Source organism: Bufo gargarizans, chromosome 2 (assembly GCF_014858855.1).
Source record: "Bufo gargarizans isolate SCDJY-AF-19 chromosome 2, ASM1485885v1, whole genome shotgun sequence".
Classification (NCBI taxonomy): domain Eukaryota; kingdom Metazoa; phylum Chordata; class Amphibia; order Anura; family Bufonidae; genus Bufo; species Bufo gargarizans.
Window position 1 is genome coordinate 132,252,215 of NC_058081.1, and position 22,341 is coordinate 132,274,555.

Consider the following 22,341-nt stretch of genomic DNA (forward strand, 5'->3'; position numbering starts at 1 on the left):
CATCAGACCAGTGTAGTATTCCAATCTCATCATGACCATCTTCATCTGCATTTCTGGACAAAAGAGAAAAAAATCTTTCAGTATATGGGTAATAAACAATAATAGTCCAAATACTAACTACCCAACACAGAATAGCAGTAATGGTCGGACCAGAACAGGGGAGAAATAAGGGCAAGCCACAATCCTATCTAACCAATCCTACATTGTATTCTACATTGAGACCACTTGGTTTGAGAGAGTTAAGTACATAGATCCACTCTAGTTCTTTTTTCTTCAACAGAGTGGATCTATTACCTCCTCGTCTTGGCATAGGTACATGTTAAATTATATAACATTTAAGATACCTTTAAACATGTTTCATTTCAGGAAAGTGTTTTGAGACCGTCAAGTCAGGGCGCTTCTTCCTAATGGATAACCTGTGGTTGTTGAGGCGTGTTTTTAAGTCAGTGGAGGTTTCCCATACGTACAATAATTTACATTGACAGGTAAGGACATACACAACATAACTTGAATTGCAAGTTAAATGGAACCGTATTGGATATTGCTCCCCTGTATGAGGATGCGAAAAGCTTTTTCCTTTTACTATATAGCAACAATTTACAAACCCAAGGCATGGGAAACAACCAAGTCCCACCGAAGTTATTGTGGTTTGTCTCACCATTCTACTTGGGCCAACATCAGCTCTTACAAGTTGATCATGCAAACTTTTTGTTTTACGATATGACATCATTGGTCATGACTGAAATTCAATGACAGATTTGTGACAACACTTTAATAAATTCCAATGATAATTTAGAAATATCTATACTGCATTCCGTATATGTAGAGATAAACGGAATTCTTAAGTGTTGGCACGAATCTGCTTTTTAGAAAGTATTTTATTAACTCTGTCATAGATTCTGTACCTTTGTTGCTTTAAAAGTTTAGGAGGATAACCTCGATCCAGGAATTTGCCCACCATCACATTCAAAGTGTTGTCGAGCACCACTGGATCTGAGGTAATCCACTGCGCCCTAACAAATTGTGACTAGGGTAAATATTTGATCATAGATCTCGGATGGCTACTATTATACTCTAGAAGAGAGTTTTTGTCAGTTAGTTTAGTAAATACTTCTGTGCATAATTTCCCATAAGATAAAATAACCTTTGTGTCCAAGAACTGCATCTCTTGTGTCAATTTTTTTGTCTTTTTGTTTTTTCAAAAATGATGAACTGGACCCACCCGGTGGTTTTACCTATACACAGGAGGCGGCAGATCGGATTCTGTGGGGAATAGAGGGAGATGCCACTTTCCTCAATATACCATCCATTAAGGAGACCAAAAAGAAATTTGAATTTTTGTCCAGACGATCCACCTCTCTTTGTCTTCATATGACAACACTTGGCGAGTATTACAAGGTCTAACGTATTCCTAGGGGGATAAGATGCCTTTATTGTCACTGTACAATACAATGTACAATACAATTAAATGTTGTTTGGAGCAATCCTAGATGCCATGGACAGAGGAACAAGAACTGACATTTAAACTAAAGCATTACACTAGAGAAAAACAAAACATTGCACTAGAAGGCATTACTATTCACAGTTCACAGCATATATATAGCAAGAGCAAAGTAGGAAGTGCTTGTGAGTATATATACACACTGATTCAGACACCAATGCAGACAAGAGGTCATCATGGGTTCATGAATGCAGCAGTCACTTTCAGTTTGTGGTAGTTTCTATACTAGGAAGGGGCAATAGTCTCTGAGCATTTAGGAGACTGATTGCTTTGGGGTAAAAGCTGTTCTTAAGCCTAGTGGTGCAGGCATGTAGGGCTCTAAGACGCCTACCAGAGGGTAGGGGAGTGAAAAGGCTGTGGCCGGGGTGAGCTGCAGATAATTTTTGCCCTGTTGCTGCAGCGAGCAGTGAAGATGTCATCCAGTGATGGTAACTGAGTACCAGTGATTCTGCCAGCCATTCTGATGATGCGCTTGAGGGTCTTCTTGTCCTCAGAAGAGCAGCCGGAGTACCACACTGTAATGCAGTATGTGATAACAGATTCTATGGTGCACCTGTAAAAATTGACAAGCACCTGTTTTGGGAGTTGTGCTTTCTTCAGACTCCTCAGAAAATAAAGCCTCTGAAGGCCTTTTTTGGTAATTTCTGTTGTGTTTTTTATCCATGACAGGTCCTGACTAATATAAACTCCCAAGAATCTGAAACTTTAAACTATCTCCACGTTTCCACCATTAATGCTAATGGGATGGTGTCCATTTTGTTTCTTCTTCCTAAAATCCAGAATTAGCTCCTTTGTTTTCTTGGTATTGAGTATGAGGTTGTTGTTCTTACTCCATCTCTCTAGGTTCTCAACCTCTTTCCTGTAGGCTGTTTCATCATTGTTGGAGATTAGGCCTATCACGGTCGTGTCATCTGCAAATTTTATAATGGTATTGTGAATAGGTTTACAGTCATTTGTGAAGAGGGAGTAAAGGAGAGGGCTCAACACACAGCCTTGCGGTACCCCAGTGTTTAGTGTTAAGGATGAAGAAAAGTGCTTGGCCATGCGTACGATTAGTGGTCTTTTTGTAAGAAAATCCAGTATCCAGTTGCACAGGTGTGAGCTGAGACCCAAGTTGTTCAGTTTCGTTGCCAACTTGGGAGGGATGGTGTTAAAGGCCGAGCTGTAATCAATGAACAGCATGCACACATAGCTGTCTCTCTGCTCCAGGTGTGACAGCGCAGTGTGAAGGGTAAGTGAGACAGCATCCTCAGTTGACCTATGTGCTCTGTAAGCAAACTGGTATTGGTCCATGGAGGTGCAGATCTTGCTCTTCATGTGCCTGAGGACAAGTTGTTCAAAGCACTTCATAGCAATAGGAGTGAGAGCCACCGGGCGATAATCACTTAAGGTCTTCACCCCGGCCTGTTTTGGAATTGGGACAATTGTGGAGGACTTTAGGCAAGTGGGGACAATGGCCTGCTCTAGTGAGCTGTTAAATATACTGGTAAACACTGTTTTCAGCTGTTTAGCACAGTTTTTTAGGACTTTTCCAGGAACTTCATCAGGGCCAGCTGATTTGTGGGGATTAATGTGGCTGAAGGCCCATTCTACCTCATGTGCTCTCAGCATCAGGGAACATGATGGAGCTTCTTGCTGGGCAAATTTGATGATAGGCAGCTCATTGTCTTTGTCAAATCGTCCCAAAAAATGATTTAGGTCATCAGGAGAGAAAGAATTTCCAGTGTTGATAAAACAGGTGTTGCTCTTATAATTCGTAATGGACTTGATACCCTGCCACATGCGTCGGGAATCAGAGCTTGTAAAATGATGTTGTATTTTTGTTTTGTAGCAGTGCTTCGCCTCCTTAATGCCCCTCTTCAGATTGGACCTGGCTGTTTTGTACTCCTCTTGGTCTCCCTTTCGGAAAGCAATGTCACGTGCCTTCAAAAGGTTTTGGACATCACACTTGCACCCCAATCTATTTTCCAACAACTATTTGTTTTGCAAAAGGTTTGAGAATCTCTCTAACAGGTACGCAATGGAATTTATTCTATTAAATATAGAATATATCCAGAGTGAACTTTCTATTGTCAATAACGATCTTGCTGTGGTAGAACAACAACTAGGAACCATGTTGTCTAATGAGGATTCGATCAACTATTGGACAGATTTTTCTACACATCTACAGAGTTTCCAAAATGAGGTGGAGGAAGGCAAACTGATAAAATGGAACTGTGATATTGAGGACTATAAAAAAGGCAATATTTATATATGGCAATCTGATAAAAAAAATCTACCATAATACAAAAGAAATCAGGAAAAGGAAGAAAAATATACAAGCCACTACAACTAATGATCAAGCTTTTTTAGGGGTTGATATACCCCCAGAGAAAGCACAAAACGCCGCACTAGACGGGGAGGATACAGACATAGAAGATCCCAAAAAGCCACGCAACACCAGGACACGGTTTCCAACAGGCAAGGCACAAACGAACAGAAAGAAATGACTGTTGTTAATCTGTCATCAAAGGAGCTTACAGTTCATCAAGTGAGTGTCCTAAGTAAAGGTCTTTCATTTTGTCCTAAGTCACATATTAATTGGTTTGAACTTGAACTTAATTTAATGATGTTCTTTCGGTCTATTAGATTGAAGCTATGGTTTAATGATAAGGAGCGGATTGAGCGTCCAACGGTGAGTGAACTCTCCCTGAGGATGCTGAATCTTTCTTTGGGTAGTAACTTCAATCCGGTGCTTTAGGCACCAGCAGTTGAAGCATATATTACAGCCGTAAAAGCGGATATAGAAATTATGAAATCAACATACTCTAGGGGTCAGTTTAAGCATCCTAATATAACCACAGAGGAGGCTAATGCACTAGTGGAGTTGAAGGATGACGGCAGCCTCACGGTGAAACCTGCAAACAAGGGTGGGGCTGTGGTCATCCTTGACACTGATAAGCATGTTGCAGAAATTTTGAGACAATTAGGGGACACTAACATTTATACATTGATCGATGCTGACCCCAAGTTTCAGATTGCAGATATGATCAGAGATGTATTGATGGAAGCGGTTGTGGCTGGGATTATTGATTCAGAGCTTAAGGACTATCTCATAGTTACACATCCGATCACTGCGGTTATATACATATTACCAAAGATTCATAAATCTTTAAGTGATCCACCTGGTTGTCCCATAGTGTCCGGCTCTGACTCAATTTTCAGCCACATTGCTATCTTCTTCGATAAGTTATTACACAATTTTTCCATTGGAGCAGACTCATATTTTGGACACATCCGATTTTTTGAATAAACTGCATTCTATTAATATATCACATTTAGATGATGTCATTTTGGCATTGTTTGATGTAGTTTCGCTCTACACCTCTATAGATCATTGCAAAGGGCTTAAAGCGGCGTCACACATGTTACAACATTCCTCATTTACTGAACAGACATGCCAGTTCATCTTGGCATTGTTGGAAGATCAGTATTACAATATTACATACAGTGTCAAGGCGTGGCGATGGGGTCCAATGTGGCCCCAACCTACACTAATATCTACATGCAGGCCTATGAGGAAGATGTCTACATTTCCCACCACTACAGTCATGTACTGGCGTGGTGGCATTATGTGGACGACATCTTTCTCATATGGACAGGTTCCTTACTTGATTATGCACATAAGTATTTACTAAACCAACTGACAAAAACTCTCTTCTAGAGTATAATAGTAGCCATCCGAGATCTATGATCAAATCTTTACCCTATTCACAATTCGTTAGGGCGCAGCGGATTACCTCAGATCCAGTGGTGCTCAACAACACTTTGAATGTGATGGTGGGCAAATTCCTGGATCGAGTTTATGCTCCTAAACTTTTAAAGCAACAAAGGGACAAAATCTATGACAGAGATAATACAATACTTTCTAAAAAGCAGATTCGTGCCAACACTAAGAGAATTCCATTTATCTCTACATATACGGAATGCAGTATAGATATTTCCAAAATTATCAAAAAACATTGGACTATATTAAAGTGTTGTCACAAATCTGTCATTGAATTTCAGTCATTACCAATAATGTCATATCGTAGAAGAAAAAGTTTGCATGATCAACTTGTAAGAGCTGATGTTGGCCCAAGTAGAATGGTGAGACAAACCACAATAACTTTGGCTGGATCTTAAATGTTATATAATTGATCATGTACCTATGCCAAGACGAGGAGGTAATAGATCCACTCTGTTAAAGAAAAAAAGAACTAGAGTGGATCTATGTACTTAACTCTCTCAAACCAAGTGGTCTCAATGTAGAATACAATGTAGGATTGGTTAGATAGGATTATGGCTTGCCCCTATTTCTCCCCTGTTCTGGTCCGACCATTACTGCTATTCTGTGTTGGGTAGTTAGTATTTGGACTATTATTGTTTATTACCCATATACTGAAAGATTTTTTTCTCTTTTGTCCAGAAATGCAGATGAAGATGGACATGATGAGATCGGAATACTACACTGGTCTGATGCCCCTGTGACCTCCCCACATATAAGATATACATGTAGTGTAATAGATTGTATGTTCCCGGATTGCGTAAACACAGATATGAATGGATCTGAGTGGCTTATCTGTCTATTATATGATGCATGGTGTGGAGGAGATCCCTCCTGGGCTTTGTAAGGATACACTGGGATAACTGGTAATGGATGCGGCATGTATATGCAGGTATCCATACGACTCTCCTGTTGTCATGCGGCAAATTGTTCGCTTGACGGTGAACATTTGTTATTTCGCTTTGATCCGGTATTATGTAGCACGTATGAATGCTAATATGAATGAAAGTGGCCTGTTGTTTGAGATCTGGACTTGCGTGATAATCTAGTCAATGTACTGTGATTCGTGTGGTCGTTTGACCTCTTTCAAGATGACCGCTTGATGTTAGAGACTGATCTGCGCAAACTCAATTAGATCCTCCTTCGTCATAATGACGTATCGGTTTATACACAAGCTGGGGCATGCGTAGTAAGTTTGAGTGCACGCCAAAGCAGACATTGCCACAGGTGCTGGATCGCAGTTCATCAGGTCAGTGTTTTCCGGGTTGTCATGTTACTCTTCATCGACATCACTGTTCAATTGCACATGTCACTTTCTTAACCATTTCAGCACTTTGTCTATGCAAGAATATGATGTTTTGGAAGTTATTTAATGGAATGAAATTTACACATGTACACGTATGTTATATGTAACTTCACCTATCATGTTTGAAATAGTTGGAATATTTTTTATTGTCACTATTATGCAAGTTTTGAGATTAAGATATGTTTTTAATATTTGTATTCAGATATCAAGGAGTTAATGCACTAAATATGTATTAGTCACATGATAGGATGTAATCAGTTGTAGGTGTATATATATATTGTTTACTATGTCCTGTTACTTTGCTTGAGAAAGGCTCTGGTATAGAGCCGGAACGTCACCATTGTAACTGAGGTGAATAAAGTGTTTTTATCATTTTATTTTCTTGGAGTGCTGCCCCTTTTCCTTTACATATAATTATATATATATATATATATATATATATATATATATATATACACACATATACACACACACACACACACTTTATGAATATAATGTATTTGTTTATAATAACTTTTTACTTTGTTTTATTCACATTAGTTGCCTGTATCCATCCGTCTCATCTCTCAGCTGGCTGACAGGAGAGGGAAGGAGGACGACAGACACTAGGCAGCACCAGACGTTTCTTCTGAAATACATTTTATAGTGATTGGCTATTGTAGTTATCACATGCCCAGAAACAGACTATTGTGTCAGTTATCACTGGGCAGATGCTGTGGAAGATGCTGGCATTAAGACTGTACTGACAAGCCTGTGCAGGGGAATGCTCGGCTGATTAGAAGTAGTAGGGCCTAGGAGTAGATACTATGAGGCTGCTCCAATGGGTTACGTGCTGCTGTGGTGTGATTCTAAGGAGTTAAAGAAGCAATGTGATTGGTTGCTATGGGTAACTCCCCCTTTCCTTTACAGCAATTTGGATAAAATTGTATCAGTTTCTTTCATTCAAAAAAGGAATTGATAAAATATATTGTTTATTCCACAATGAGAATCAGATCAGCAACCTCCGATATGTTAAAAAAAAATAAAAAAAAAAAAAAAAAATTATCCTTTATTTAAATTAAAACAAATATTTTACCATCTGTACACACGAATATAAAAAGCTGTAAATAGGTATAATTCATCATCAATACCTTGTAAAATATAGTCATCTGAATACATTAAAAGTACCACCTTTGGCATTTGAAATTCTACAATCTTAAACATTTTGCCTCCTCCCTAGCAGAGAAAATAGCCTTAACAACATAAAAGCATAAAATGTGTAAAGACAAAATGATCAAGCTAGAAAACATTATCTTTATAGGCTTACATGAAAATGCCTCTTTTAAATAAAATATGTGTTTAGCTTTATCACGCCCACACAGAGATTTCACCTTCAGAAGACAAAGGCTTGTTGAATAGAGACTGAGTCCCCGTTAAACCTCGAGGTTGAAAGGTCTGACATAAAGTGAGGATCTTTAGAGGAGAGTCTTTACAGAAAATGGATTTCTCCCTAGTACTAAATATATTTGTCATTTAAAGATATTTGGTTTTACAGCACTCTTCAACACAAAAGGGTACAAGGTTTTCCCACATTATGCTTTACAGGTTTTGTCTGTTTGAGTTTTACTTCATTTTGAAGGCTTTCAATAGTACTGTAAAGGGAAAAATACAAAAGCGCGTTAGAGGGATCATAATTGAATTACTATTGTGCCATCTTTGGAAAGGTCCTTGGAATCAGCAAAGAGTATAGCCAGCCTAAAACACTTATCATATTGAGTTCCAAATGTAATACAAAGCAAACCATACCACTAAAGCCATGGAAGTACAGATAATTCTGCAGCCAGCATATGACAAGAATGGCTGGAATATCTATCGGACAGATCTGTAGACCCATAATTGTGGAGAAGGGAAAGCATGAATTGTGCCACATTGGCTTTTGATTCATTTTTATATGGAAAATTGTTCCAATCCTAGCAAAAAAATAAACTTACATATCAGCAGCTAAACAGCAGAGAGACTATAGTCTTCTTGAGTCTTCGGTCCATGCAGTTGGCACTCTATACAGTATAGGAACTCTAAAAAGAACCTGAGGATAATTCTGATTGTCTGCTGCCTATGCTTTTTATCTAGTTGCTTTGAAGACATTACGCAATCTATAATATTTTATCACTGGGAAACATATATTTTTAATCTTTGCTAACCACTAACCAAATAAGTGCCCCTTATGTTAATTGGAGATGGGTTACCTTTCTTGACAGGTCTCTTTTAGCATAAATTGTATTTCTTATTAAATAATTCTGGAACATCTCTTCTTACAACTCTGTGTTGTGCCAATCCTTTGTTATTCCTCCTAAGGCTTTCATCCATGTGCTTTCCGTATCTTTTATGGATAGCACAGTGACTCATTCACACATGCATACACCAGTGGTTTTTGGCATGGAAATATGGACAAGACATTGAGGTGTCCCGAAAAACTGTAGTGACACTTCGCTTTGACAAGGGGACTGGTAACCCCTAGTGGTCAATTTATTCATATTTTTCTAGGAAGTACATTAGAGGGCCTGCACAGATTATTGCTAAACTATTATTTCATCAGGAATATGATTATATACTAAGACCCCATTTACACAAGTGTATTTTTGGTCAACACCCGAAACACATTTTTTGCGGCTGGGATGCGGACCCATTAATTTCAATAATAATGAAAAAAAAATACGGACAGCACGGCATCTGTATATCTGCAAAAAAAATAGAACATGTCCTATTCTTTTCCATTTTGCCGACAAGAACAGGCATTGTTACAATGGGGCCTCATAAAATAGAGGACCACAAAACAGAATCGGCCGTGTGAGTGCCGCCTAAAACAAGCATTCCAGGACCGGTAAAATAATATTATGTAAAACATAGCTCACCATCCACAAGACACTGAAGATCCTCCCATTCAGTAAGTTATGGCGCATACCAAGAGGATAAATGGATGTTCAGGAGTTCAATTTGGACATCTGATTTTAACCTAACACTGAATAAAACGGATATACTGTTGTGAATAGAAGAAGGCCTAAGAGGGAACACATGAAACGAGGAGTGTTTTTGAAATCTTTGTACGATGTATCATCCCTGAGGTCCTGACCTAGGAATAACACAGTTTATCAGTATTGTCTGTGGTGTTCCACTAATGCCACGCTTAAAATATATAAACATCTAGAGGAAACTGCATATTTCTATAGCAGAGGACTGAACTGGTTTCTGTGCCCATCATAGTCTTATTAGGGGAAAATGCAAGCAAAAAATTGCCTGCTACCTTACAAGGGACTATAGAGGAGACAGACGCGGTCATAAACTAGACCTGGTTATCAAACAGCATATCCAAATTCTTTAAAAAGTAAAACAAATACGTTTTTGATCAATTGTTGTGAATTTAATCCATGATTCTTTGTCTAAAAAATATAGGACCAATATAGATATATAAAAGTCTCACATGTGAAAAGTATAAAATATAGGTGTTTTGCAGCTTAAAGCCAAATATAGCACAGGTGGCCTTATAGGTTATTTAACATCCAAATTATTGCAATACTAACTACACATTTCCATACTTGAAAAATACATGGAATGTTAATATTTTGATACTGATGGACTACCTTCAGGATAAGCCATCACTATTAGATCATCAGCAGGGGTCTGACAGACCACACCAATCAGGAGTGGCCCAAGGACTAGCCATCGCTATCAATGTCCTGTGCAACCTCTTTAAAGGGGCTTCCTATAAAACATCATTTATAAACTATCCACATAATAGGAGATACAAGTACGATTGTTGATGGTCTGAAAATGACCACATTTTAAACAGTGAAGAAGGAGGTGCAGTGTAAGAAATTTGTGGCTCTTCTACCTAGATTTCCCAATCAACCCATCCTGCTTTATTGACAAGGCAAGGAATTCCTCACCACAATGCCACCGTAACAGAGAGGAGGAGGAAACCGTGGGTATATATGCAGTCTGGATAGCTGTATTGTAGGCACAAATGGCACCTATTGCTTACCATAAATTCATGAAATGGGAAATCCATTCAAAATGAGCATCTGACAGTTTAGATATATGTAACAAGGTCAAATTAGTGAAGTCTGATCTCAGAACACCACTGATTTTCAGACAGAAAAGAAATACACAAAAAGAAATACAAAAATGAGAAAGACATCCAGTCAAAATAATCTTAAAGGGGTTTCCGAGATGTTAATACTGAAGACCTATCCTCTGGATAGGTCATCAGTATCTGATCGGTGGGGGTCTAACACCTGGGACCCCCCGCCAATCAGCTGTTTGAGAAGGCACAGCTCTTGCAGTAGCGCAGTGGCCTTCTAGTTGCTTTCCCTATGCCGAGTGATGACATGTTCACGGCTCACATGGCTTAGGCGCAGCTAAGCCCCTTAGAAATGAATGGGGCTGAGCTGTGATACCACGCTCAGCCGCTATACAATGTACAGCGCTGTGCTTGGTAAGCATGAAGAAGACTGCGGCACTCTCAGAAGTGCTAGTGCCTTCTCAAACAGCTGATCGTTGAGGTCCCAGGTGTCTGACCCCCACAATCAGATACTGATGATGGGTCATCAGTTGTAAAATCTTGGAAAACCCATTTTAATGTGATGGACACATGAGAACTCATAGGTGAAGTCTGTAAACTATGATTAGGCTAACACTGCTGGATGAAAGTGATCTATATAATACTCAAAACCCCATTTGCATTGCATATACTGTAAATAGTTAAGATTTTTAGTGATTATCTGACAACAGTCTAAGCAAACTGACATTTACTTAAAATGTTGTCAGATTGTCAGTAACAAATCTCTCAGCAGTTCCAGCGAGGTTTGGAGTGCTGAAGGGAGCCCTTTTAGCAATGGTAATGGTAATAGACTTTATAGTAGATATCACCATTAAGAATCACATTTAAGATTATTCTGAGCGGTGTCCCCTTCCTAATGTGTATATAGTGTATTCCTCAAGTAACAAATGCACTTCAAGTGTAGAATGTGCTAAACTAGAAACGGCACTCAGCGAGGTACAGCAGCTACGCCTTATCCCCATGAATGGAGCTGAGCTGTAGTACCAGGCACTGCCAAATGAACAGACACAGTTTAGTGCCTGGGTAGACACTGAAGGAGCACAACGCAGCCCTTTCATTCTGCTGTCTACCCCCTGGGAAACCCAACACCCATGCATTGACGGCCTATCCTAAGGACTGGCCATATTCCCAGAACACCCCTACAAGTAAAGGATTGAATATAAAAATACATATTTCAATTAGCCACACATTGGAAGGTAACACAGGATCAAAGCTTTTCCCATTTCTGGTACCATAAGTGTCAGATTATAACTTCACGTAATCTTAGAGGTAGATATCATCCCAATTGTGGTGGATTGCAAAACACAAAGTAAAAAGTTGAAAACTTTGCACCAACGTTGAACATATTAGTGTGGTGTATTTTCACCGCACCTGTATTTTATTCATAATTTGCACTGTAAGCTTTTGAGGATAACATTCTGAATTGGGTTCTAGTATAAAAAAAGTAAAAAGTGGACGGGATTAAGGCAACAGGTTACATCTCTGAATTCCTTCTACGTACAAATGTGTCTCATGTGAAAGTTCACCACATATTCTGCATTAGTCCTCTGCACAGAAATTGCAAATGGTTCAAATGGATGAAATGTGAAAGCCACAAGCCTGCGCACGTTGTGGTTGATAGGTCGCCCAAGAAGGCCAGCCTGGATTTTAAACTTTAAAAGTCCTGAATCTCTTGCATAGAACCTAAAAAGAAAGGAGCAAAAGAATTCAAGACAAATTAACGTTTCCACTCTGAGTACAATATAACAAAATTTAAAGGCATTTCCCCAAGACAACACTTATCCCATAGGTCGGGCAATAAGCATCTGATTGCTTAGGGTCCAAACGCTTGGACCTTCACTCATCACAAAAATGCTGGTCCAGGCGTCCCCTATGTGAATGGAACAGTGGCGTGCATGTGCGATCACCGCTGCATTCACTTCTATGCACTATTTCATGCACATAAAAGAATCCGGAACCCCTGTTCTCCGCCCCACGATCACTTAACCACTATACTGTGTATAAGGGATAAGTGTTTTTTTTGTGGGAAAACCTCTTTAATTATAAAAAGGCATAATTCACAAAAGGTTAAATTTACTGATACATATCTTCTATTAGTGCAACAAAAACTTATCTAGTAATCAGAATCATCATAAAAAATTATGTTTTATTGATCAATGGTGCAAGTTATGAAATGACTTATAGGTTTTCATCTGAAGACTGACTTGACCATGTATGCCGCCTTATGGAAAGTCTTCACAGGAAAATGTCTCTCTTCCAAAAGGAATTAAACTGTTTCTAGTGCCACCTATAGGTGACTATCTTACAGGATAGCCACCTACAGAGGCACCAGGGGCCAAAATTAGACTTTCAGACTTCAGCAGTAACCTAGACAGATGCTGATGCAGATGTGTCTCCCTAAGTTTTTGTGAGAGGAGGCCACTTGTCCCTGATCCTTGCACAGCAGGGGAAAGATCCAGGCATTGATGGCACATCCTGTGGATTTGCCATAAATGCTTAAGATGAGAATACGGAGGATGTTCATGAGACAGACAAAATGATGCATACTGTCACATAAATTAGATTGGTGCTCTGACAAAATAGCTTTGTTAGAGATGAACAGCAAAATTACTAGGCTGAGCAGAAAAGGGCATTAATAGAGTAGTGATTGCTCTGGACAACTGGTAGAAATTGAAGACAACGAAAATGATGCAATGCCTTCTGGAAAAAGGTATTATTAAAGACCTCCTATTGTCTATGTAGGTTACAAGTACAGCTCTAGAAGATAGGTGTGGTCTCGGAAAATAATAAAAATGACAATCTGGGATGACAGAATTGAACATAAATATATAGTGAGGTACTTTTAAGCAGACAACCATTATAGTCTTTTACTAGTACAGGCAGATTTCTTAGGAGCAATGGATATTACTGTCACAGTAGCTCCGAAATTGCATTTTTATGACTTGCATGTCCATTTTTCAACAGGCTACAAAACATTACAGAATGTGGTTAATCATGAGAAAAAATACCTCCATGAAATATAGATTTCTAGATTAGGTTTCACACTAAGATCACTGAAGACACTTGAGCCTTTGAAACATTACAAAATGTTGTACTATAAAAAGGTATAGAAAATCTCCAGAAAAATATATACTTCTAGCTGAAAAAAGGATTGATGATGGTTTCATATGGTAAGGATAAGTTACATGACGCCAAACCTGTGGTGGAAGCATTCATACCTCTATATATTTGTTCAGTGATCATACTACATTGTACTCATTTCATCTTTTCCCTATGTGCACCGCAGCATTTGAGCAGATGGGCAAGGCTTGGCGAGAAGTAGGTTTCTGTGTAGCGGAGAGAGGCAGGCGTGAAGTGTAGCCTATTCACCACAAGTACCATAAAAGCTAATGTTTCCATGGCAACCAGCATTTTCTTGTATTCATGAGAAGACAATGGAGGGTGAAGGAGCCATACAGGAGTGACAGGGGTGTTTTGGTGTATTGCTACAGCTGTAAAAATGGATTATATTCCTTTTTTCATTTGTTGCCTTCTAGGCGATGGCTTAATAGAATATTCTGATAATTAGGAAGACACACATTGGGTATGAAGGGACAGCACAATAGTAAGGAAGCCATAGTCTGGATAGGTTTCCTTTACAGTGAGCTCACTCTCCAACAAGAATAGAAATTTATTTTTTGGCAGAGAAACAAGGTCCTCGTTGTACAGATGCTTCTTATTTTCTGGACCGAACAGAGTAAATCTTTTCTAAAAAGACAGCAACACCGGGAACAATTGTATTTGTTCAAGAATAGTAATTGAACATTCATGCTTCTAACAGACTCCAATATGGGTCAGAACATGCTTACAGATGAACGGTCATTAAATGTATCCCTATATAGGGTGCTCGCAACTAATCTCTAAATGATGATAGTCCATTTAAAAAACAGCCACTATAATTAAAAAAAATTGTTTTATATTTCAGTTGTAAATAGGCAAATTCACATGTTCATAGTAAAAAGGCAAAATGACAGACCGGATGACAGAACTGGACAGACCCTATTATAAGTCAATGCGGCGCGTGGGAAACTGGTGGTACCCGACCCATAACAAAATTGGCGTTGCGTGGTCCTTCAGTTATGACACAAGACAATTCTGGACACAGCTTAAACATTATCTGCATCGCAAATATATAAATCTTAGTTTATGAACACATATACCAGTTCCAAGGCACAAACAGCTTTATAACTTTGGCACATTTTAACCATGCAAACTGTTATAAAAATAAATTTACTGTGTGCACATTATGGATAGATGCAGATTTGTGCTTAAGATATGTGATATTCACTACCACTTTAATCAGTAGGATCAACCAGGCAGCATTCCTGGTTTAATGGGTTAATCCCACTAATAGGTGCTCTTTGATATGTTTACTGGAAATCTTTTGTACTTCCTCCTGGCAACCTTCCTTTTGGCACGTGCAGTAAATGTAGGTTAGTGAATTCAAAAACTAAACCATAAAATAACATTTGAGAACAGACAGTGGGTGCGGGCCCACTGTACCAACTAACCAGTTTGGCTTTGGGCTATCCCCAAGGTTGTTATACTGGCAGTCCCCTGGTTTTCATGCTTTAGCTCCAATACAAGTATATACAGCAGGGTGTTTCATTTTGTAAGAGTCTCGGTGATGTAAAAGATATATATGCCAAATCTCAAGAAGATTGGATAATATTTAGAGGTTGCACACTTTGATCAGTTTAGTAAAAGTAGGCAAAAAATATGATTTTTCAATGTTAATTACTTTTATTGGCAAAACTAGAAATCACAAACTTTAAATAATATTAAAACTAGACACTAAGGTTAATAGGTAGTATTATAGGCAAAACATGTGTTATATTAATCAACTTTGAACAAAGCAATCCCTTCTTTTGTTAGCTTGGCGACGACTTTTCTGTGATGCTCGACGACCCTCAACAGGAATTGTTTTTGTTGTTCGCCCCTGACCGATCCGTAAAACTTTTTTTTTTTATCAGAGCAAATCCTCTTTCTGCGGTATCATTGACCACCTTAAGAGCGTTCACATGGCTTCTTAGAGAATGATTGCAGTATTCTGTCAGATTGTGGATCCCAAACAATTCAAAGAACGTCTTTGTTTTATTAGTAACGAAATGGCTCAGGTCTTTTCCTTCAAAAACTAGGTTTTTACCCTCTAATTGTTTAATTTCCTTTTTCTTTTCAGGTTTGGTTTCAAAATTTTTAGTCATCATTTTCCTTAATAGCCTGCGTAATGCGTTCGTCCAAAAAAGCCAATCCTACGTTTGTTTCTGACAGATACCAAAGGTGTCTCTTAGCAACTGTGAGAGCACTTTTTTTTACGTCTGCATCTGGGTAAGTGCTCAGAAGCTGTAGCATATCCAAATCATTCTTTGGAGCCCATTGACTTACAATTGCCTCGTGCAAAAAGCGACCATATATGAGGCTGACAAAATGTGCAACCCGTTTTATTCCTTTTAATTCTCGTTGAGGAATATTCAACTGTTTAGTGAAGAGGACAATTTTAAGTACATATATTTTCTTTGCCATCCACCTTGCTTGATGCAGAGCCCCTGGGATCCTGAAACTGAAGTCGTTTTTAGACCAACCTCCTAGGTACTAGAGTGAGAGTAGTAATAAAAGTGATCAATGTGTGCAACCCCTAAATATTATCCAATCTTCTTGAAATTACATCACTGAGACTCGGGGCGTAAGCAAAGTCATCTGAAAATCACATCTTTGGAAAAATGAAACACCCTAATATACAGTCTTCACTGCAGGGTGGCTATGAGGCCGATACCTCTTGGGATAGTCCTGATGTAGTTGGCAGCTGACCCAAAGGGGTCAGAGACACCAGAGCAAAGCAACGAGGAGTCGGGCAATATTCATAGTTAAGAAACAGAGTAGGTCAGTGATGGCTAACCTTGGGCACTCCAGCTGTGGTGAAACTACGACTTCCAACATGCTCCATTCATTTCTATGGAGTTCTGAGAACAGCCAAGCAGGTGTACATCTTAGGAGTTGTAGTTTTACCACAGCTGGAGTGCCGGAGGTTAGCCATCACAGGAGTAGGTGGAATTTGTGCATAACAGAGAGACTAGTCCAAGGTCAGGGAAGGCGGAAATGGATCAATACGAGAGACAGGCAAAAGTCAAGACATGTAGCAGAGAATCAGAGTCAGTAACACAGAAAGCGGTATGGTACACAGGCAGATGCTCAGAAGAGCACGCCTTCCCTGGGGACAAACTAGGAAACCTAAAGCTCAGGCACCCTCCCCCTGGGGACGATGCATTTAATATCCAGGAACAGCCTGGAGAAGAATGCTGCATGTCTCTGCTGTCTAGAACAGGGCTTGTCTCTCTTTCACGCAGCGGATTACCCGGACGGGATCTGCTCGTGCGATAGAGCCCTGAGGGAGAAAATAAGAAGAGTCATGGAGAGTTGAAACATAGAATTGGGGTAGAGGAAGTTTCAGCCTCCCATATCTTAATCCATTGTATCTGTTTCTTTGCTTATATAGAATATTTTCATCGTTTTTAACCCTATTAACCAAGTTTATCCATGTGTTCAGATTTCTAGCATTTCGGAAGAACCAGGCTCGAGTGATCAAAAATCTCACCAAGAAGAGTTTTCTATTCAAAATAATCTTTTTTATATTTATGGCAATTTACCTTAGAAAAATCACTCAATATCCAACATTCAACCATAAATGGAATCGCGGGTCTCAATTTCTGAGTAACAAAGTTGTTAATCACAATCCAGTATTCTTTTAGTTCTGGGCAAGACCAAAGCATAGGTAAGTGATCAGCCCCAGATAAGTCACACTGTGGACACTTAGAACTATCTCTTAACCCACATTTAACCCCTTGTAATATACTTAACTTGTATGCAATTCTGCCTCTCAGGGCAGAATCTTTTTCGACTTCAGGATGACTTTACTGGGCCAAATCATTTCAAGTGCAGGTAATATCAGACAAAAAGTCTTTTCAAATTCTGTCAATTTTTTCTTTACCATATCTAGATGTTAGGCATTTCACTACTTTTTGAAAAAGGACATCCAAACAGAAGAAAAGTTATTCACGAGTGTGAAAATAAACTTCTTTATTGTGGTATGGTCACAAAGTGTGGGAGCATGTGAAACAACCATGGGCTGGATCCTCCACATCCTATGACCATGCCACAATCAAAGAGGTTTATTTGCATATTGGTGATTGCCACTGCTTTTCTTCTGTTTGGATTACATGTGAGACTTGAACTACTGTTGAGCACCATCGTTAGTGGTAGCAGAAGAGTCAGTTACCAGAGCTGAAGTGGACTGAAGTGAGCTTTTTGAAAATGAGTTGCTCACAAGGTTTCTCATCGGATATGATGATACCTGAAGCCAATGTTGTTTCATCTGGTACTGTGCATAGGAAAATAGATTTTAAAATAGAATGTGCCTGGGTCATTGCGTAGCAATAATCTGGGTATGCACCAGGTGACAATAACACATCTATCATCCTGAGTGATCCGTTTCCTGTTAAAGGTGAATGGCTAATAATCACCACTGTCAAACCAAAAATACAAAGGGTGGTGAAGAGCAGCCTAAAAGTAGATATGACTGTTCAAATAAACAGGTTTGTAGTCTACTAATAGAAAATAAATGTCTAGAGTATCATCATGATAGAAGTGGTCTGTTCATTTTATCAGTGTCCCACTGTCTTTCCTTAGAAAAATTTCAGGTGTAGCTTTAAAGGGGTTATCCAGGAATAGATAATGATGACTTATCTTAAGGATATGTAATCATTATCACATCAGCAGAGGTCCAAGGCCCAACACCCACGCTTACCAGCTGTTTCAGGGAGCAGCTGTACTCACCAGAGCTCTGGTGAGCGATGCAGGTTCTCAGCAGCTTTCCAAGGACGTCGCCCTACATTATATATTGGCTGTGCCTGGTACTGTAGCTTAGCCTCATTGGCATGTAACCGATATACAGTGATGTCACTGGCATAGGAAGAGCCTGCGGCACTCAAGGCCTCTCCTAACAGCTGATCCACAGGTGTCGTGCCCGGCAGGTCTGATACTGTAGACCTATGCTGAGGATAAGGGTCCATTCACATGTCCGCAGTGTTCAGCGGATCCGCATAACACCAGGCCGGAACCCCAATAGAAATGCCTATTCTTGTCCGCAGCTGTGGACAAGAATAGGACATGTTCTATTTTTTCCCATCCCCATTGAAAATGAATGAGTTCGCACCCTTTCCGCATAATCCAGATCCGGACCCAAAGTGCATACGTCTGAATGGAGCCCAAGTCAAATATATTTTCCTGGATAACCCCTTTAATATAATTTTTACTGCACGCTGCTTTGTTAGGCTGGGTTTGCACTGCATTTTAGCTCTACACCCGGCTTTCTGTTAGGGGTACAATACCCGAAAATAGTATTCAAATGCATATTGCGATCGATACATTAAATTCAATGAGGCAAACAGGGTCCAAACGATTCATCTTTAGACTTTATTTGACCTGCCAGCTGTTTGTTTCAGTCTTTTCTGCTTTTCTGCTGGACAGAATTGCATGATAGACAAAAAAAAAAAAAACTGAAACAAATGGCAAGCAGGTCAAACAAAGTCCAAGATGAATTCTTTGGACTGCCTTTGCCTTCATTGAAGTGAATGTATTTGCTGCGGCATTCGTTTGAATACAGTTTTCGACCATTTACACAAAAACAAAACGTGTTCAAGTTCAAAAATTCTCCCGTCCTGGGAACATGTTCCCCATGAACCCTCCCCAGTGGTCTAACAAAGTGCTCTCTATGATCAGCGCAGAGGAGGAAGAAGGCAAACAAAATTAGGGTTTAGCTGCATGTCAAGAGCCAACACTACAAGTAAGGGTCCTTTTAGATGGCCTGATGCGGGGCCACAATAAACAAGTCAATTGGTGATAGTTTAGAGATCTATCGCTCTGGCCGAAGGAAACTGTATGGGGGAATGAACAATCATTTCCTACGATTGTTCATCCCCATACACTTTACATTATATCGGCAGCATAATGCATTACATCAGCAGCTGTTTACATAGGGAGATGTGCTGTTGAGCAGTGCCTTCATAAAAGATCAGCCAACAAAGAGCATTTGCTTGTTCGTAAGCTGATCACTGCCCTTTTTACAATGGGCAATGATCGGGAACAATCTTATGAATGCTTGTTCAACAGATACTAGGCCTGTAGACAGCTGCCCTAGACAGCCAGTGATTTTGGTATCAAGCCTTTTAACACCTTAGACTAAAGCTTGTCAATATTCCTAAACCAAGTGTCCTCTACTAAATTTAATTAAGCCAAAGAACCCAAAAGGCAATGATCAAACACCGCTCTGCACATAAAAAGCTTAGCATGAAGACAAAAGTATTCCTTGGATGCATGACACGTACCTGCCTTGGGTACATATACCTCCGGTTGGGAACCTAAGTCTAAATCACTAGGTAATTGGGCATTAAAGCCACCCTCTGGTTCAAGAAGAAAAAATATCACATCAACTGGGAACAACCAGAGCACTTGCATGAGTGACTTCCTCTTCATCTATTTAATTCGCAGATCTGCTAATTCTCAGGCTCCTTGTCTGCCATCCAAGATGGCTGTACACTTCTGTGCATCGGTAGCCCAGGATACTTCCTACTTGTCCAGTCCTGTTCTTGGATTAGCCAGCACTGTTCCCAAGAGCAGTGGTGGCTTATCCAAGGGAAGCAGGAAGCGTCTTGGGCTGCCAAATGCACAGTATGCATCAGGCAGTCTGAGAAGTGGTACGACCTCTTGGATGGTAGAAGAGAAGGATCTGCATCTAAAAAATTAGATGTTGGGCACCATTTTTGTGTTTTGTTTGTTCCTTAGAAGTCCAGGAGGCGGTCCTATCAGTGATTGACAGCTATCTCTGTATGCACAGTCATGGGGGGGAAGGGGAAGGCTATCAATCACCGATATGTCCGCCTCCTTCACTTGAAAGCCCAGGGTTTTTTGTTAACTTCTTAGACATCAGACAACCAGTTTCACTGCCTTGGACCAGTAGTTAATGATATTAGTTTTAATTCTATTACCCACTTATCCCAATAAACTATCAATTTTAAATGGTTGGCGGACCTATGGATATTTTGGATGCTGTATGCAATATGTATCTACAGTTTTATAGTGTCTACATGTTAAATATAAACTTTGTCAGGAAACTGGCAATATACAGACAATGATAAAAAAATAAAAATAAATCAGCACCCAGTTAGAAATGTTGGATTGCTGCAAAACTTAGCATGCAGTTATGTCTCGGATGCATATGTAAATGATTGCAGGTGTGGTCTCATTAGACACTGGGTCTTGCCAGTGAGCGCAAAATTGTTTTCCAGGCTACCTAGTGAAATGGCTCTCACAGGCTACTTTTGGGTAGTGTACCCTTTGGTAAGAGATCTGCGACTGCTATACATTCCTCTACAACGCACTCAAAGAAATTTGTCCAGTTGACAAACTTTGAGAGAGGAAGTATGATTGGATTGAAAGAAGTAGGATGGCCATTTTAACAAACTGCTCACCATCTAGGCCATTCTAACCTAGCTGTTAGGAGGCGTTGTAGTGGTTGCATGAGGGCGCACACACACAGCAAACAGGCCCAGGATGGCACAGACAAACCGCAACTAGAGAGGATCATTTAATCTGCCGACAAGCACAAGCAGCTCCCACTCTTTCGATTTCCACCATCCAGACACAGGTGGTATCTTCATTACATACCCCTGTCTCTGCCCGGCCCATTTCCAGGTGCTTATCAGAAGGAAATCTGGTGTTGCATCACCCACTACGTGTCCTGCTACTGACAGCCAACTGTTGTCTTCGTTTCCTGTGGTGTTGTGAATGAGGACTGCTATGAACTTGAACCATATCAGATGCCCCAACTGCTGGTGTGATGATTTGGGGGGTCATTGCATATGACAGGCAATCACCTCTTGTAGTGATATGAGGGACGCTAACAGCTCGGTGATACGCGCAGGACATCCTGCGGCCACATGTGTTGCTGCTCCCCCCGGGGCTCCCAACTGGCATTTTTCAGCAGGATAATGCTCACTCACACAGAGCAAATGTTTCCGAGGAATGGCTCCACCAGATATCAACACTTCCTTGGTCTGCCCGGTCACCAGATTTAAAATCAATCAAGCACTTATAGGACTAATTAAACATTATGGCCTACAATACAGAATCTGTAGATCTTCATGTGAAACCGTATCTCATCTCATATCCAGGCTAGAGGCCACCCAACAGGGCACTAGAGTCTCCTTTAACCACCTCCGGACCGCCTAACGCACATGTGCGTTCCGGAGGTGGCAGGCTGGCGCACAGTCACGCATATATGCGTCATCTCGCGAGACGCGAGATTTCCTGTGAACGCGCGCACACAGGCGCGCGCGCTCACAGGAACGGAAGGTAAGCGAGTGGATCTCCAGCCTGCCAGCGGCGATCGCTCGCTGGCAGGCTGGAGATCCGAATTTTTTAACCCCTAACAGGTATATTAGACGCTGTTTTCATAACAGCGTCTAATATACCTCCTACCTGGTCCTCTGGTGGTCCCTTTTGTTAGGATCGACCACCAGAGGACTCAGGTAGGTCAGTAC

At 40.1% G+C, this 22,341-nt stretch overlaps 1 protein-coding gene across 2 annotated transcripts in view; it reads right to left on the reverse strand.

The window, feature by feature from the left end:
• Positions 1-8,724: 8,724 nt before the first annotated feature.
• Positions 8,725-22,341, reverse strand: part of DET1 (DET1 partner of COP1 E3 ubiquitin ligase) — a 55,342-nt gene continuing 41,725 nt past the window's right edge. For both annotated transcript variants that reach the window (XM_044279466.1, XM_044279465.1), the window contains exon 5: positions 8,725-12,391. In XM_044279466.1, coding sequence (XP_044135401.1) covers positions 12,202-12,391 — 190 coding nt within the window. In that variant the 3' untranslated portion in view covers positions 8,725-12,201. The remainder of the gene's footprint in view (positions 12,392-22,341) is intronic.